This window comes from Lynx rufus, unplaced genomic scaffold (assembly GCF_022079265.1).
Source record: "Lynx rufus isolate CCGP_SWC_20201006 ecotype Redwood Valley unplaced genomic scaffold, mLynRuf1.p SCAF_3, whole genome shotgun sequence".
Lineage (NCBI taxonomy): Eukaryota > Metazoa > Chordata > Mammalia > Carnivora > Felidae > Lynx > Lynx rufus.
In genome coordinates, this window is record NW_025814845.1 from 199,634,217 (window position 1) to 199,650,807 (window position 16,591).

Sequence of the window (16,591 nt, forward strand, 5' to 3'; positions counted from 1 at the left end):
GCTTACAAACTAAATTTTAACTCAAAAGATGGCACCTTACATGAAGATTTGAATCTTCAAGCCAATCCGTAGCTCTGGTGCTCTAGAGGTGGCTTAGGGCCTCTCGTGGAAAGTGAGTCTGGTCTTTTTACTGCAGGAAGATTGCCACCAGATGGTATTGGAGCTAGAGCCTCATGGCTCAAAGCATATGGCTCCACATATGTGTGTTAGATTGGGAGGATAAATGAAAACACCTTTCTTACTCCACCTTTTGGTGCTTGGTAACTTTTCATTAGAAATGGAATTTTATTATGAAGAATCTTTTAACATTATTTTTTAAAGGCCTTGGTTTAAGTTACAAAGCCCTTAATAAATACGATGTCTCAGTAACTTATTGCAGGAAGTGTAGGGAAAGGAACCTGGATTCTCGAATCTATCAGGTCCCAACTCTGGCCCCGGTTTTCTTTCCTATAAAATGGGTTTAATATTATCACCTCATGGAACGGCTGTATGGATTCAGTCTAAAGAACTCTGTAGGGGCACCTGGGTAGCTCAGTCGGTGAAGCATCCTAGTCTTGATTTTGGCTCAGGTCATGATCCCAGGGTCATGAGACTGAGCTCCCTGTTGGGTTTAAGCCTATGCTCAGCGTGGAGCCTATTTAAGAGTCTCTCTTTCTGTCACTCTGCCCCTCTCCTCTGCTCATGCGCATGAGCTCTATGTGTGTGTGTGTAAATGACAGCTGGAGTTTCCAGCTTTAAATTTAAATTATTAAATTCAATTAAATTCCAGATTTAAATTTAAATCATCCTCATCATTATTATTCTTAGTGTTTTCTTTCTGCTTGTTTCTATTTCAGTAATTGTAATTCTTGTCTCCACTGAGTTATTTGTCTCTGTTTTCTTTAATAATAGAGGTAGTTGTTTATATTTCTTTTGTATTAGTTACTTTTATCTCTATAGCACTGGTCTCGCTGTATAGCTTGCTGCAAATAATTCATGTTGAATTTTAATTGACAGTCACAAGGCATGTCCTCAAAGAGCAGGATAATATGGTAGGAAACGCATCTTCCTCTTATTGAACATACTTCATAGGAGTCTTCATATTGTGAACTGAGATACTTTGAAAAAGGCATTTAAGTATATATACATTAATATAATTTACACATTTTAAATCAAAATTCATTAGAAGTCTTTTACAAACTGCCTAATTTGTATCTGTTCATCCATTTGCATAATTTTACATCTTGCTTTGGTATTAGTTAGTGATGGGTGATGAGTCTACCCATTGGATATTTCCAGTTTTGATTTTTATCTCCAAGGTTTTGACTAAAGTTTAATATATTTATTAATATCTGTGGCATGTGTCCCAGGAGATTTGAAAAGATGTAATTCAACAAAATTAGAGTTAAAATGATATTAAACCAAGTAATTCCTCTCTTTTGAAAATGTGTCTCCAAGGCACTGGGGAACCTGCTTGAAGCAGATTGAGCTCCATGACTCTTTCCAGCTTTAAAGCTTCAGTTTTTCGAGAAATTAATTGGTCATGATGTTGATGGGTAGGTAGTTGGGATTTATGGACCTTATTGTTTACTTGTACATAACCTGTTTGTCACCATGTCTTTGCCGTCGTTATCCCATTAAAAACCTATCTTTGTTTCGGGAAATCAGCCATATTTTACATTTAGTCCCTCATCACTTTTCTGTTATCTTCTGCCATCTGCAAACCATTCGGGCTTGTCTAATTTATTCTGTGCTCTCACAGAATTCCAAGTAAGTAACCTTTCTTGAATAAATAAGTGACTTTGACATTATCTTTAAAAAGACCCAGAGTGTTTTGATCTGACTTGGATGGGTACTTCCAATTTCTCTCATTTCTTTTTATTACTACTCCACGGGAGAAAAACAGAAAAAGAGGAGATAGAAGTAGACCTCTTTTAAGCATTTATGTTACATTTTAGAGCAGTCTGTTATTCTAGAATAGTGAAATAAGAGCCACACTAAAGCAGACCAGTTCTGATAAAAACAGTGATGGCCATTTACCTTAATGAGCTATTTTCATATGACACAGCAATGACCATTGTGCTCTGGGGTATATAAGATGTTTCTAAGTGATGATGACAGAAAAAAAAAAAAAACATGGTGCAAATAATACTCTGCACTGAAGTTTGGGATTATTAAAACTAGAGTCTCTTTGAGAGACTTATTAGTAGACCGCTGCCTACTGCCTGGGGACTCTGCCCTAGCACGTGATATAGACTCTGAAGCCACGGGGCTGAAGATAAAAGTAGTGAAGTCAGTCCCCCTTGTCTGTAAGGGATACATTCTCACACTCCCAGTTAATGTCTGAAATCATGATCGGTGCCGAACCCCATATATGCTACGTTACCTCCTAAACGTACATAGCAATGGTAAAGTCTAATTTTATAAATTAGGCACAGTAATAGACTAACAACAATTACTACTGATAAAATAGAACAATTATAACAATATACTGTAATAAAAGCTATGTGAATGTCTCTCTCTCTCTCCCCCCCAAAATATCTTACTGTCCTGTATTTACCGTTCTTGTGATGATGTGAAGATGATAAAATGCCTATCCAATCAGATGAAATGAGGCGAGTGTCACAGGTGTTGTGACATAGCTTGAGGCTTTAGATCATCTGCTTCTGGACCATGGTTGACCCGGGTAACTGGAACCATAGAAAGTGAAACGTGGATAAAGGGGACTGCTCTAGAACCGTCAGACTGATAGAAGTTGATGTGCTGATAGGTCACAGATTTATAACTTGCTGGAATACACACACATACACACCCAGTGGTAAGATACACAGAACATAAAATTTACCATTTTAACCATTGTTAGGTGTACAGTTTTGTGGCATTGCGTACATTTGCATTGTTGTCCACCCATCACCACCATGATGATCTCCAGATCACCAGACCTCCAAAGAGCCTCACTCCAGCTCCTTCCGGGATCTTAGATGTTCCTTTGTAACTTCTTGGCCCCAGATACCTTCGTGGCTGCAGCCCCTTCGCACTTCACAAATGCAGCAGTCCACCAGCGCCTTCGTGGCTTCTGGCTGCCTTTCCCCATATGAGCTCCAAGGCAGGCGAGACAAAAACCGGTCTGTCATGCAGCCCACAGGCCTGAATTTGCAAACAAGCTTCTTTTTGCTTCTCCACCCTCTCGAATGAGGTCAGGAATGAAGGTGCGAAGCAAGGCATGTTAAACCCTCAAGAATTCTCCTACCCTCATGGATGTGGCTTTTCCTCATTGGGCGTTGGCTTGACTGCTGTTGACTTCTGACTGGTATCCAGAGTTCCTACAAAGTTATTTTATTTCGTCTGTAGTTTTTGTTTGATGTTTCCATGGTGGGGTGAGGGCCTGCAACTTCCTGTTCCACCATCTTACTGATGCCACTGCCCTTCTTGCTGGATCATTTTTAAATGATAGTGAGAAAAACAAATATTTAAATACGAAAGAAAATTTCAGAGGTGAATCCATTTCTCACACCCCACTGCAAAATGAGTATTAGATGATTTAAAAATCTCAATTAAAACCTGTAAGAAATGAAGACTATTTTGGAATGATGAAGTGCTTCCTAAGAATAAATTTATTTAACATATTTTAGTAAGATTTGTACTTAATGAGGGATTACGTCCATATCCCAGTTTCATTCTAACTTAGCAATGAAAACAGTCTTGCTGTGATTATTGTCATTTTTTATGCACAGTTTTAATACTATTCTTAAGGATTTCAGTATCTACCTAGATATATTTTTTCTCATGGAATCATTTAAAATATATGTGGAGAAAAAAATATATAAATCTATTATATGTAGTTAATGTTTTATATATATTATAAATATATAAATATGACCTGAACATATATGTTATAGATATAGATACAGATAGGTAATGAAACAATCTATTTAAATGGGTTTAAGCTGTAGGAAACACGAGTTACCCAACAGGATGTTAAGGTAGGGTAGGTTCCTGAGTTGGCAAATTTTCTGTCTCAACTATGATATCAAGGGTCCAGGTACTTGGTATATATATATATATTCTCCTCCATTTATGATATACCCTCCATTCTTGGAACATAGCAATATGGCACCAACAATTCCACATTTGAAATCCAGACACAGAAAGATCCAGAATAAAAACAGAGATGGTCTTTGTTGGCTCACTGGAATGCCTTCCCAGTGGCACAGCTCCAGACTTTCCCTCATGTCTCACTGAACAGAATTGAGTCACAAGCCCCCTGTTGAGCAGATTTCTGGAAAGAAAGAAGGAATTGCCTGGGCTGGATTAGACAACTTAGATAGGGTGGGGTGGGTGTTGGAGTGGCAGCTACTCTATCCAATAAGCAAGCGCGTCCTTTAAAAACTATTCTGTGATTGTACAACATCCCTGTAGGAGGAAGGCTCTTCATGGAACACATTCAGAAAATATATCAGCATGTTTGTAAAAGAAGAATGATACTCGTTTTTTTTTAGTCCAATGATAAACATGTTCAATGTTTAAAACATAATAGGTAATTTTATTTAAATTATGTCTCGTCTGGGCATTAACAAATAATGTGTCTTCACTTCATCTGTGGAGAGTGGATGAAGGCTTTTATATAAACTGTGGCATTTTACCCTTCTGTTCTTTTTGTCCCATCATCTATTAGTTGTGACCTGTTGTAAAGTTGAACATAAGGAGAAAATGTATTTTTTAAAATTAAATTTTGACCACGTCAATAGAAGAAGGGCTCAGACTAAAGAATGTTGGCATCCTTTCACTGGATAAGAAGTCTTTATTTTTCTGACATAAGAACAAAGATGTATTTTAATATTTCTAACATGTCTTAATTCTAAAATCGCATTTTTAAAGTCATGGTCTAAGAACCAAGCCTGCCTAACGTAAATTTATTCTCTGAGGATTTCCCCAACAGCTAACCAAATTTACAAGAATGTTTCTCTCTATTATAGTGAGTCAAGGAGGCGTCGCGTTGGTCTCTGACATGTGTCCAGATCCCGGGATTCCGGAAAATGGAAGAAGAGCAGGTTCCGACTTCAGGTAGGAGATACAGAAGTTATTTGAAAAGCATGTGATTTTCTAAAATATATATAATTTCAACTTGTTGTCCTTAACTCTGATGTCCTTTTGATTTAAAGATACAACTTCTCAATTATTACGGGGCTCTTCTATGTAAGGCATACTGTGTAAAAATCTAAGACAGACTGTGTTTAAAACTTCCACGTGGTGTAGAGTTGATGCCTTTCACTATATGAGCAAGTATTAAATATTTAACCCTAAATGAATATAATCAAAATTTGTCTCAAGGGTTTTTTTTTTTTCCGGTTTTTCATTAATTACCATCTCCTATTCTAATGCATTTTGGTTAATGTTTAAAAAAATAGATGGGGCAAAAACTTAACTATAGCCTCATAATTATTTCATTCAATTTTTAGAATAATGAATGTAAGTGGCAGTCAATGCAATTTATTTCAGAAAATGTTATGATTCACTTTACTAGGATCGTGATGAGCTAGAGACTACTTTCCAGTTGTGACATTATTAATGTAGTGGTGATTGTAATAGTGTATTATAATTATAATGCCATTTATATTTATAATGATTACAATATCATTTCTTTGCATTTTGGAATTCCTTTCCATTAGTTCCAGAAATGTTTGCCAGTTTACAAGATGGATACACATACTGGGAGTAAGCTTCAAAATAAAGAATAAAGGGGGTTGGGAAAAGTGCTTTCCTCCCTTAAAATGTCACCATTTTTGACAGGGAAACAATAAAGATACGTGTAGAGAGCTTGGGCTACCACAGTAAGAGGAAACTGAAACAGAATCGTTGTGCCACTAGAGAAGGAAGAAGGAATATTAGTGAAGCTGGAGTAGCAATGGCCATTTGGGGAAATTTTATTTAATTTTAATTATTTGCTGATGTGTAGTTAACAAGAGTGTTATATTAGTTTCAAGTGTGCAGTATAACAGTTCACTGATGTTACACATTTCTCAGTACTCCTCAAGATGAGTGGATTCTTGACCCCTTTGTCTGTCTCACCCCTTACTCCCCCGCCTCCGTTCTGGTAACCAACAGCTCTCTCGGTTTCTAAGAGTCTCTTTTTTTTGTCTCTCTGTTTCTTTCGTTTCCTAAATTCCACATATGAGTGAAAAAGACAAGTGGCGATAGTAATTTTGAAAAGGTTAGAGAAAGAATAAAATTGTCTACAGGCTGGCTGTAATAAAGTTGGTATAATTATAGACACATATACTTTTTTTTTTTTTTCCATGAAAAGGAAACAAAGAAAATACACATGCTAACAAAATGCGTTTGACTTCCTAGCGGTGTCCGCCTTGTTTGAAGTGGATGGGAGATCATGTGGTTTACAGGTTAAAGATGCAAAGTTTGAGTGTAGCTAGGGGAGCTGGTGTTTCAGTTCAAGTTCCTTTGAAGCAGAGCCTGAGACAGGAGTCTTCTTCAAGTGATTTTTTTTTGTTTGGAAAAGCGCTCTTTGGAGAAGGGCACTGGGGGGAACGAGGGGGGCAGAGTGACAAGCTAAGACGCAGGCTGGTTCTCACTGCCGAGGAGCTTCAGTCCGAACCCACAGGGACTCTCAGGGGACGGGTCACATCGACCAGCTGGCTCCCCCTCCGGTACCCACCCTCCCTGGCTGCCCATTATTGGCTTCCTCCGTTTGGCTCAAGGAAGTTCTCCAGAGCACGGCTTGGTTGTGGGTATTTGTGAGCGCTCTCAGCGGGTTCTCTGGCAGAGACAGGTGCTGGCTTCCACCAGCAGATAAAATAGCAGTCAGCCGAAGGCACCAGGAATTCTGTCTTTTGCAAAGCAAGCAGATACACGAAATGTACACATTCTTGCTGGAATCCTTAGAGCTTTTTATGTTTTGAATTCCTTCCTTATCTCAAAAGTGACCTCCTCCACTTGCTCCTTCCCCATTTCACCCTGGAAAAAATGTTCTCCTTGCCTCACTCCCAGAGAACTGTACACGCTCTCCCACGATTCTTCTTCATTATTGTTCACGTGTCCGTTTTCCCCATCCAGCTCACGCTTCTCCAGTGCAGGGATGGTGTTTTATTCACTCCGGCTTCCTCAGTGACTGAAATGGTGCCTGGCCCATGGGCATCCGCGGTATTATTCAAGTGCCCCTTGCGTGTGAGGGAGATTGTCCATCCAGCACTCTGTCATCCCTGAAAATCTTTGCAGGGATCTGGGAACTTCCTTGGTCTGTTTTGGAGTAGCTAGCTCTGTTTTAAAACATGATGAGTTAAATGCTATCTGACAATGCCAGGTTCACATTGTATGCTATGGTAAAAGGAACTAGAGAAACTTCTTTTCTTTTTTAATTTTTTAAAATTTTTATTTATTTTTGAGACAGAGAGAGACAGAACATGAGCAGGGGAGGGGCGGAGAGAGAGGGAGACACAGGATCCGAAGCAGGCTCCAGGCTCTGAGCTGTCAGCACAGAGCCCGACGCGGGGCTCGAACTCACGAACTGTGAGATCGTGACTTGAGCCGAAGTCGGACGCTCAACCGACTGAGCCACCCAGGCGCCCCAGAGAAACTTCTTAATCTCCAAAAGTTGACAAGGAGCTCAGAGACATCCAGGGCCAGTATCGGTTCAGCACAAGCCCAGCAATGGAGCATTTTATGAGCATCTTAGATGAATGTGCTGGTATTTACTCTGCTCATTCTTACAACAGCCTTATTTCTGAAGAAGAGGTTCAACGTTGGGGTAAACATTAGCCCCTGGGGTTATGTCACAGTTCGTGAGTTATGTGTGTCTGGGGGACAACCAGTGAAGGAAGGAAAGGAGTTACCGTATCTCAGATGAGACATTCACGCTTTCAAATCCTGAGTTTCCTGGGGAATCTCTATATTGTTTCCATGTCTCCAAGTTCATGGCAATCGAGTAATATAACAGCAGAGAAAGGGATTTGAAAGAGTAAATTTCCTATAGGACTAAATACAAATGTAAATATTTTTGCCATCTATGGACGTGTGTGTGTGTGTGTGTGTGTGTGCGCGTGCAAAACTGTGATAGTCCAGGGGCACCTGGGTGGCTCAGTCGGTTAAGCGTCCGACTTCGGCTCAGGTCATGATCTCACGGTCCGTGAGTTCGGGCCCCGTGTCGGGCCCTGTGCTGACAGCTCAGAGCCTGGAGCCTGTTTCCGATTCTGTGTCTCCCTCTCTCTCTGCCCCTCCCCTGTTCATGCTCTGTCTCTCTCTGTCCCAAATAAATAAACGTTGAAAAAAAATTAAAAAAAACAAACAAACAAAAAAACTGTGATAGTCCAGGGGCACCTGGGTGGCTCAGTCGGTTGAGCGGCCGACTTCGGCTCAGGTCACGATCTCGCGGTCCGTGAGTTCGAGCCCCGTGTCGGGCCCTGTGCTGACAGCTCAGAGCCTGGAGCCTGCTTCCGATTCTGTGTCTCCCTCTCTCTCTGCCCCTCCCCCGCTCATGCTCTGTCTCTCTCTGTCTCAAAAATAAATAAACTTTAAAAAAAATTAAAAAAAACTGTGATAATCCAGTTATAGTAGCTTTTTCTACACTTCAGAGGACTAGGTCTCTAGATGATGCTCACAACTACAGATAAACAGTTTTCTGTTTTTCTTTCTAATGTGAATGAATTTTGTTTCTTTTCCTTGCCTGAAAGAACTGGCCAGGACCTATCTTATGAGGTTGAATACAAATGGTAAGCCATTCCTGCTTCATTCAGTTTTTAATGTTTTATTTATTTTTAGTAATCTCTACCCCCATCATGGGGCTCCAACTCATGACCTTGAGATCAAGAGTCACATGCTCTCCCCCAGCCAGGCATCCTCATTCTTGCTTTATTCTTGATCTTTGGTGGAAGGCATTCTGGTTTTCATCATTGAGTGATACTAGCTGTAGGGTTTTTATAGATTATTTTTTTCATGCTGAAAAAGCGTCCTTCTGTTTGTAGTTTGTTGTAGGTTCTTATCATGAATGGATATAGATTTTCTGAAAGGCTTTTTCTAGATCTATTGAGATGATCTTTTCTGTTTAGTTTTTAATATGATTAATTACATTGACTGATTTTTCTTGCATTCTGGGATAAATTAATTTGGTCGTGATGTATCATCCTTTTTATATACTGTTGGCTTTGATTTGCTAATTTTGTTTTAGATTTTTGCATGTATGCTCATGAGAGATATTAGCCTATGGTCTTTTCTTGTAATTTCTTGATTTTGCTATCAGAGTAATGCTGGTCTCATCAAATTAGTTAGGGAATATTCTGTGCTCTGGAACATCCTGAAAGAATTTGTGTAGAGTTGATAACATTTCTTTCTTCAGTTTTTGAGAGATTTATCAGTGAAGCCATCTGGAGGTGCAATTTTCTAACAAAAAGTTTCTAAATTACGGTACAACTTTTTTTCTACATACAAACCTGTTCAGGTTCTTACCCTGCTTAAGTAGGTAGCTTTGATAGTTTGCATCTTTCAACGTATTTTTCAGATTTTTATCCAGGTTGTCAAATTTATTTTCATAAAGTTATTCATAATATTTTCTCATTGTCCTTTAAATGAGTAGTGGTGGCAGAATTGCAATTCCTGACCCTGGTAATTTGTGTGTTCTATTTTACCAGACCCACTTGACTCGTGATATGTCAGTGTTATTGATCTTGTCAAAAAAAAATCTACATTTGGTGTCACTGATGTTTCTGTATTGGTTTTGTTTCATATTCCATTGAATTCTGCTCTGGTCTTTTATTATTTTCACTCTTCTGATTACAGTGGGATTTATATGCTCTTCATTGTGAAGTTTCTTAAGATTGAAGCCGTGATTTAAGATTCCTTTTTCTTTTCTAATGTGGGTGTTCAGTGCTTTAAATTCTACTCCAAGAATGGATTTACCTGTATCATGTATAAATAGCATGTTTTCCTTTTCATGCAGTTCAGAATACTTCCTATTTTCCCTTGTGATTACTTGTGTAATCCATGGGTTATATAAAAGTGTTCTATTTAGTTTCCAAATATCTAGGGATTTCCCCAGGTTCTTTGTGGTCAGAGAACATACTTTATATGACTTAAATCCTTTTAAATTGACCAAGAATTGTTTTCTGTCCTAGAATATGCTCCATCTTGGTAAGCATTTTATGTGCACTGGAAAGAGTGTTTGTTCTGCCATAGTAGCGTGAAATGTTCCCTGAAAGTCTGTTAGATCAAGTTGGATGACAGCATTGGTCAAGTCTTTTGTATCCTCACTGACTTTCTGGCCACTTGTTCTGTTGTTGAGAGAAATATGTTGAAATCTCCTGCTATGATTGTGGGTTTGTCTATTTCTTATAGTTTCATCAGTTTTTGCTACATGTCTTTGGAAGCTGTGTTTTTAGTTACATATGTGTTTGTTGTCTTTTTAATGAATGCATACCTTTGATGTTAGGAAGTGTCCCTCTTTATCTCGGATAGTATTTTTTGCTCTGAAATACACTTTGCCTTGGTCTATCCTAGTCACTCCAGCCTTCTTCTGACATTTGTGAGTACGGTGACACTATATATGCGTTCATACACCTGCTGCTGCATTTAATATGTTCCACTATGTTGTTTTAGCTAAAATATTTTTAAAAATCCTGCCTCACATATGGTTGAAAAATAAATGAATATTTGGGGCACCTGGGTGGCTCAGTCGGTTAAACGTCCGACTTCGGCTGAGGTCACGATCTCACAGTTCGTGGGTTCGAGCCCTGCCTTAGACTCTGTGCTGACAGCACAGAGCCTGGAGCCTGCTTTGGATTCTGTGTCTCCCTCTCTCTCTCCCCCTCCCCCGCTCATGCTCTGTCTCTGTCTCTTGAAAGTAATAAATAAACGTTAAAAAATATTTAAAAAAATAACAAATGAATATTTATTGTTTTCCTCCAAGTTTTAATTCCAGTTCTAGTTAGTTAACATACAGTATAATATTTGCTTCAGGTGTAGAATTAGTAATTCATCTCTTCCAGACAACACCCAGCACTCATCACAAGTGCCCTCCTTCATCCCCTTCACCTGTATAACCTGTTCCCCCATGCTTCCGTCCAGTAACCTTCAGTTTGTTCTCTACAGTTAAGAGTCTGTTTCTCGTATGTGCCGCCATGAGTTTGAGAGTTTTCCAATGCTTAAATATCTTTCCAATAAGATACATAGACATATATAATAGGTGATACTATAAAAATTGATAAAGGATATTTTCTTTAAAAAAATTTTTTTAAGTTTATTTATTTTGAGAGAGAGAGACAGTGTGAGCAGGGGAGGGACAGAGAGAGAGGGAGAGAGAGAGAGAATCCCAAGCAGGCTCTGTCCGCACTGTCACCACGGAGCCTGACACGGGGCTGGAACCCACATACTGTGAGATCATGACCTGAACCAAAGTCATATGCTTAACGACTGAGCCACCCAGGTGCCCTGATAAATGGTATTTTCTTAAATGTTGGCTGCAACTTGGAATATGGAATCATAACAATAAACATCTTATACGTCTTTGTCTTAAAAGCCACTGATCTAGCTATCATATTGAAATGTTTTATTCATCCATGATTTTGTACCATCATGCATTGGTCATTTGACAAATCATGATTCTTTGAGTTTTGAGTTCTTCCGAATGTTGATACATTTCACTACACAATGTCAAAAACATTGCATATTTTAATATCTCTCTATATCTTATTGGAAAAATATTTAAGCATTGGGAAGCTGTCAAGGTCAGGATGGCACATACAAATTTTCAGAATTTCTAATTTCTATTAGACCACTTGAATTTTATCATTGGTGACAAATTTTGTAAATTATTTTTCTTAAATAAAAGGCTCATTCAGTAGCCCTCAGTTTGTTCTCTATATTGAAGTGTCTCTTATGGGTTAGCCTCCTTCTCTGTTTTTATGTTATTTTATTTTTCCTTTCATTTCCCTATGTTCATCTGTTTTGTCTCTTAAAATACACATGTGAGTGAAATCTTATTTGTCTTTCTCTGACTTACTTTACTTAGCATAATATGCTCTAGTTCCATCCATGTAGTTGCAAATACCAAGATGTCATTCTTTTTGATCACTGAGGGATATTCCAGTGTGTGTGTGTGTGTGTGTGTGTGTGTGTGTGTGTGGACACGTGTATATACATGCTTTGGATTCTGTGTCTCCGTCTCTCCCTCTTCAGATTCTGTGTCTCCCTCCCTCCCTCTGATAGCTAGATTAATGGCTTTTAAGATAAAGACGTATAAAGTATTTATTGTTATGATTCCATATTCCAAGTTGCAGCCAACATTTAAGAAAATACCATTTATCAGGGCATGTATATGTACATGTACATGTATATATGTATACACACATACACACACACACACACACACACACACACACACTACTTCTGTATCCACTCCACAGTCGATGAACACTTGGGCTCTGTAGTTTGGCTATTGATAATGCTGCTGTAAACATTGGGGTCCACGTGCCCCTTTGAATCAGCATGTTTGTATCCTTTGAATAAATACCTAGTAATGCAATCGATGGTTCAAAGGATAGTTCTGTTTTTAACTTTTTGAGGAACCTCCATACCATTTTCTAGAGTGGCTGCACCAGTTTGCATCTGGGGGATGGGCTAAATGGGTGATGGGCCGTAAGGAGGGTATTTGTTGGGATGAGCACTGGGTATTGTATGTAAGTGATGAATCACTAAGTTCTACTCCTGAAACCAGCACTACACTCTACATTAACTAAATTGAATTTAAATTTTAAAAAAGGAGCTGTAAATAACATGTTTGACAAATACTCAAATGCTATCAATAATAGCTTATTAGTTATTTTTTCAAATAAGTTTCATGAAAATAAAGCAGTTGATTCAGCTCACAATTCAAACAATTTCAACAAGCTTTTTCCTCGAGATCATGTCAGGCTTCAGTATGTACCACAGATGCATAGGTATTCAGTGATCAAGATTTATCAAAAGTAATCATTTTTCCTGCTTCATCAAGGACTTTCTTAAGTGATGCTGGCCTTCCTTTTCCTCCCCCCCCCTCCTCCTCCTCCTCCTCCTCCTCAGTCTTCTCAGTATCGTGCCTGATGCTATGGCTTCCATTTGTGTTAGGTCACTATTGGGTTTGCTCACCATTGCTCTTTTACCATCACTGGACATAGCAACCCATGGGGAAAAAGCATACATCTTTTAGTATTATTATAAAAACAGTCTAATATAAAAATATCATACCCTCTGAAAAGGTCTCACTACCCACCCGAGGGATCTGTGGGCCACACCTTGAAACGAGGTACACTACATATGGACATTGAGTCTATTCAGCCTAAAAATAATTGTTAGAGTCATGTGGAGAAAGGATACATGAACAAAGAAACATGCTATTCAGTTATTTGCTGCGTTGTAACTAAATTAAAAGTCATTGCCATCCCTCCTGGTGGTTTAGGACTGTAGTGACCCTGGGCATCCGATGTACCAAGTCTTTATTTCATCGACTGCCTCCACCCAGGCAACGGTAGAATCCATGTGTGTTCATATGCAGGCTGTAAGACCATGACCATGTAAACATACTTCATGACCATTAAGTGAGGTGATATGTCCTAGGCTCAGCATATAATAAGCTGACTATAAATGCTGGTGTTTTAAAAGGAAGGAGGCTGTTCTTGATTGTTTAAATTCTTTTGGAGACTGTTTTTAATGAAAAGCAATTCAGTTCTTTCTAAATTCATGTAATCAAAACTAATGACTAACATATAATCCAATCTAATGACCAACATTGTCAAGATGAGTAGATGAATTCATTTGTAGTTACCACTGTAATTATATATAATTTGGGGCTTTTTCTGTTTAAAAAATGTTCACTATATTAGGTTGGTAAAATACTCCTCATCTGATTTTATTTATACTATTATTTTTGTTTCTATGGAAATCTTTTTTTTCCATAGACAATCTAAATATTAACTCCAGTATTATATATAAAGAATTATAAATAATTGAAGCCTAAAATTTGAACTTTCCTTATTTGAATTCAAATTATTTGGGGGACAATTTTCTGATATTTTTTTCCACCCTTGACCACTCTCTAAAAGACAAAGTGCATTCATTAGAACGGAATATTTATGAGTAGATTGATAGAAAAATTCATATATCAGTTTGTAAAGGATGGAGCTGGAGTTGGGTTGGAGAGTTTGTGGATGGATACGGACATCTATTTCCTATGCTGGTAGGATAGATACTGTGGGTGCAGACAGATACCGTTATCCCAACTTTTGCAAATATGGCTATTGAAATTCAGAATGTTAACATGCCACGATGCTATAACTAGTCATGGTCATAGCTGGGACTGGAAACCAGATCTTATTGACTCCAAAGCCTCTCTTGGTCTCAAAGATCTGTAATGAGGAAAATCCCATTGACTAAATATCTTCACACCTGTCATGCAGGGCCGCCGGATAGGGGTGTGCGGGGTGTGGACAGCACTAGTTAGCCATATGAGGAGTCAAGATGTGGTTCACACTTAACCTTGAGCTCACCACTCCAAGCCTTACACCTTAACATGGGGTTACCCTACACTCAGCACAAGGGAATCTTTGTTCTAACTGATAAGTAAGAGTGAATGTCATGTTGTAATTTTGCATAAAGGATCCACTTAGACTAACCATGCATGCTACACACTGCTGGGTTAATAGGTTCTTTATAAACATTGTGTAAATATTGTGTATTATATGCAAATATTATATAGCCACATGTTATACGTTCTGTGCCAGTCGTATAAACATTATACACAAAATAAATATAAATATTATACTTTATATTGTTGCTCCATGTTATAGTATAGGTTGTTTGTGTGTATTATTTCCAACCCTCAGATCTATTCTTTATAAAATTCTTAATCGCATGTAATAGATGCTGACATTGCATGTAGGGACCCCCGGATTTCCATAAAACATGGGCTTCCATTCTCTTCCGTGGCTCTCCTTCCTTTTCTTCCATAAGTGTGACTGTAACTCACCTCCATGACAGAAACCCATTTGATAAAGATCCTAAATTTATGCAACCTGTAGTACCCGTCCTAAAAGTCCCTCCTCTCCAGCATGGCCACTGCTACCCTGCAATTCTTAGCCCTGTTCTTAACCAAATATGGTTTTCCCTGCTACCACACCTAAGCCACCGTGAAAACTTTCCTCAGGTGACAGATGTCTCACAGGCAGATTTTAGAGCAGGCTAATAAAGAAACTCAAGGAGCTTGAAGACGCAGAACTGGGGGACACTGACATGCCCCATGGTTCTCCCGAGGATTCATTCTTTGTAGGACAGGGTATTTTTCAGTCATCTCTGCCTTTGCCCAGCCGCACAGTCTTCTATTTGTAGGATAAGGGGTCTTTGCTCTCACTTCGCTTCAACCCATTGTTTCCACTTCTTCAGCAGAGTTTTTTGTGTCGCATATTTATGTTTCTGTCACATTAAATGTATGTTCCCATCATGTTGGATTATGAGGCTCTAAAGGAAAGAGGACAGCACAGGATTTATTGATTTTATTTATTACTGTGCCCCACATATGGGAGATACGTTTTTATATTGAATTGGAATAAGGTGATGCTAACAAGACGTCCCTAGGGGTGTGCAGTCGTAGCCTAATTCGTACCCTGCAAACCCACCAAGTTAGCCACCGTTGGTCAGAGAGAAGGTTGTCAACTTTGATTAAAACATGACCTGTGCTCACAAAGGGAATTTGGGTGTTGGAAGAGTGATAGTCGTACTTAAAAGTAAGCACTTCATTTGTACGGTTGGTGATTATGGAGCACCGTTCAAGTTAGCACCATCTGCTCTTATGTCGTCGCCCATTTCTCAACAGATCTCACGTTTAGACACTCTGTGGGGTCAAGGGGCATCAAGTGGAATTATGTGCCACCCAATGAAAGGAGAAACCGGGGTGCATAAAAGAAAATTACATAATCGATGAGAAGCGGAACAAAATCCATTACCTAAGTCTCTTGATAAACTGCTGTTTATTTCTAGTACCTTCCACATTCAGCCCCTCTTCCTTTTCTTGTAACACATCAATAATTCTCTCTTTTTTTAAAGGGTGTTTTTTAAATTTTTTAAGTGTTTATTTCTGAGGGAGAGACAGACAGAGCATGAGTGGGGGAGGGGCAGAGAGAGAGAGACACACAGAGTCAAAACAGGCTCCAGGCTCTGAGCTGTCAGCACAGAGCCCGACATGGGGCTCGAACTCACGAACCGTGAGATCATGACCTGAGCTGAAATCGGATGCTTAACTGACTGAGCCACCCAGCTGCTCTCCCTCCTCTCTTTTTGGTGTTCTTACCACTAGTAATTTTCCTTATAGCTTTAGGATGTTGCTGCAGCAAGCTTTAGTATTTCCCCACTGTAGGTCAGTTTCAGTGACATCAGAGCCACCTGCCTTTTGTTACATGAAAATATAAAGAATTGCATGACCAGGATATAAGCCAAGAAACAAATTTGGCATTCTTTTCCTCAAGAATTGCTATTGATTAAGTGCTCTCATGGACTCAGTTTTTATTTTATTAATTTTAATTACAGTATAATTGGCATACAGTGTTATATTAGTGTCAGGTGTGCAACAATGCAGTGATTCAAC

At 38.9% G+C, this 16,591-nt stretch overlaps 1 protein-coding gene across 1 annotated transcript in view; it reads left to right on the forward strand.

Annotated features, from left to right (window-relative positions):
• Positions 1–16,591, forward strand: part of CSMD1 (CUB and Sushi multiple domains 1) — a 1,672,960-nt gene that overhangs the window by 1,079,087 nt on the left and 577,282 nt on the right. Inside the window, exon 10 of the mRNA XM_047092364.1 lies at positions 4,956–5,043. Coding sequence (XP_046948320.1) covers positions 4,956–5,043 — 88 coding nt within the window. The remainder of the gene's footprint in view (positions 1–4,955; positions 5,044–16,591) is intronic.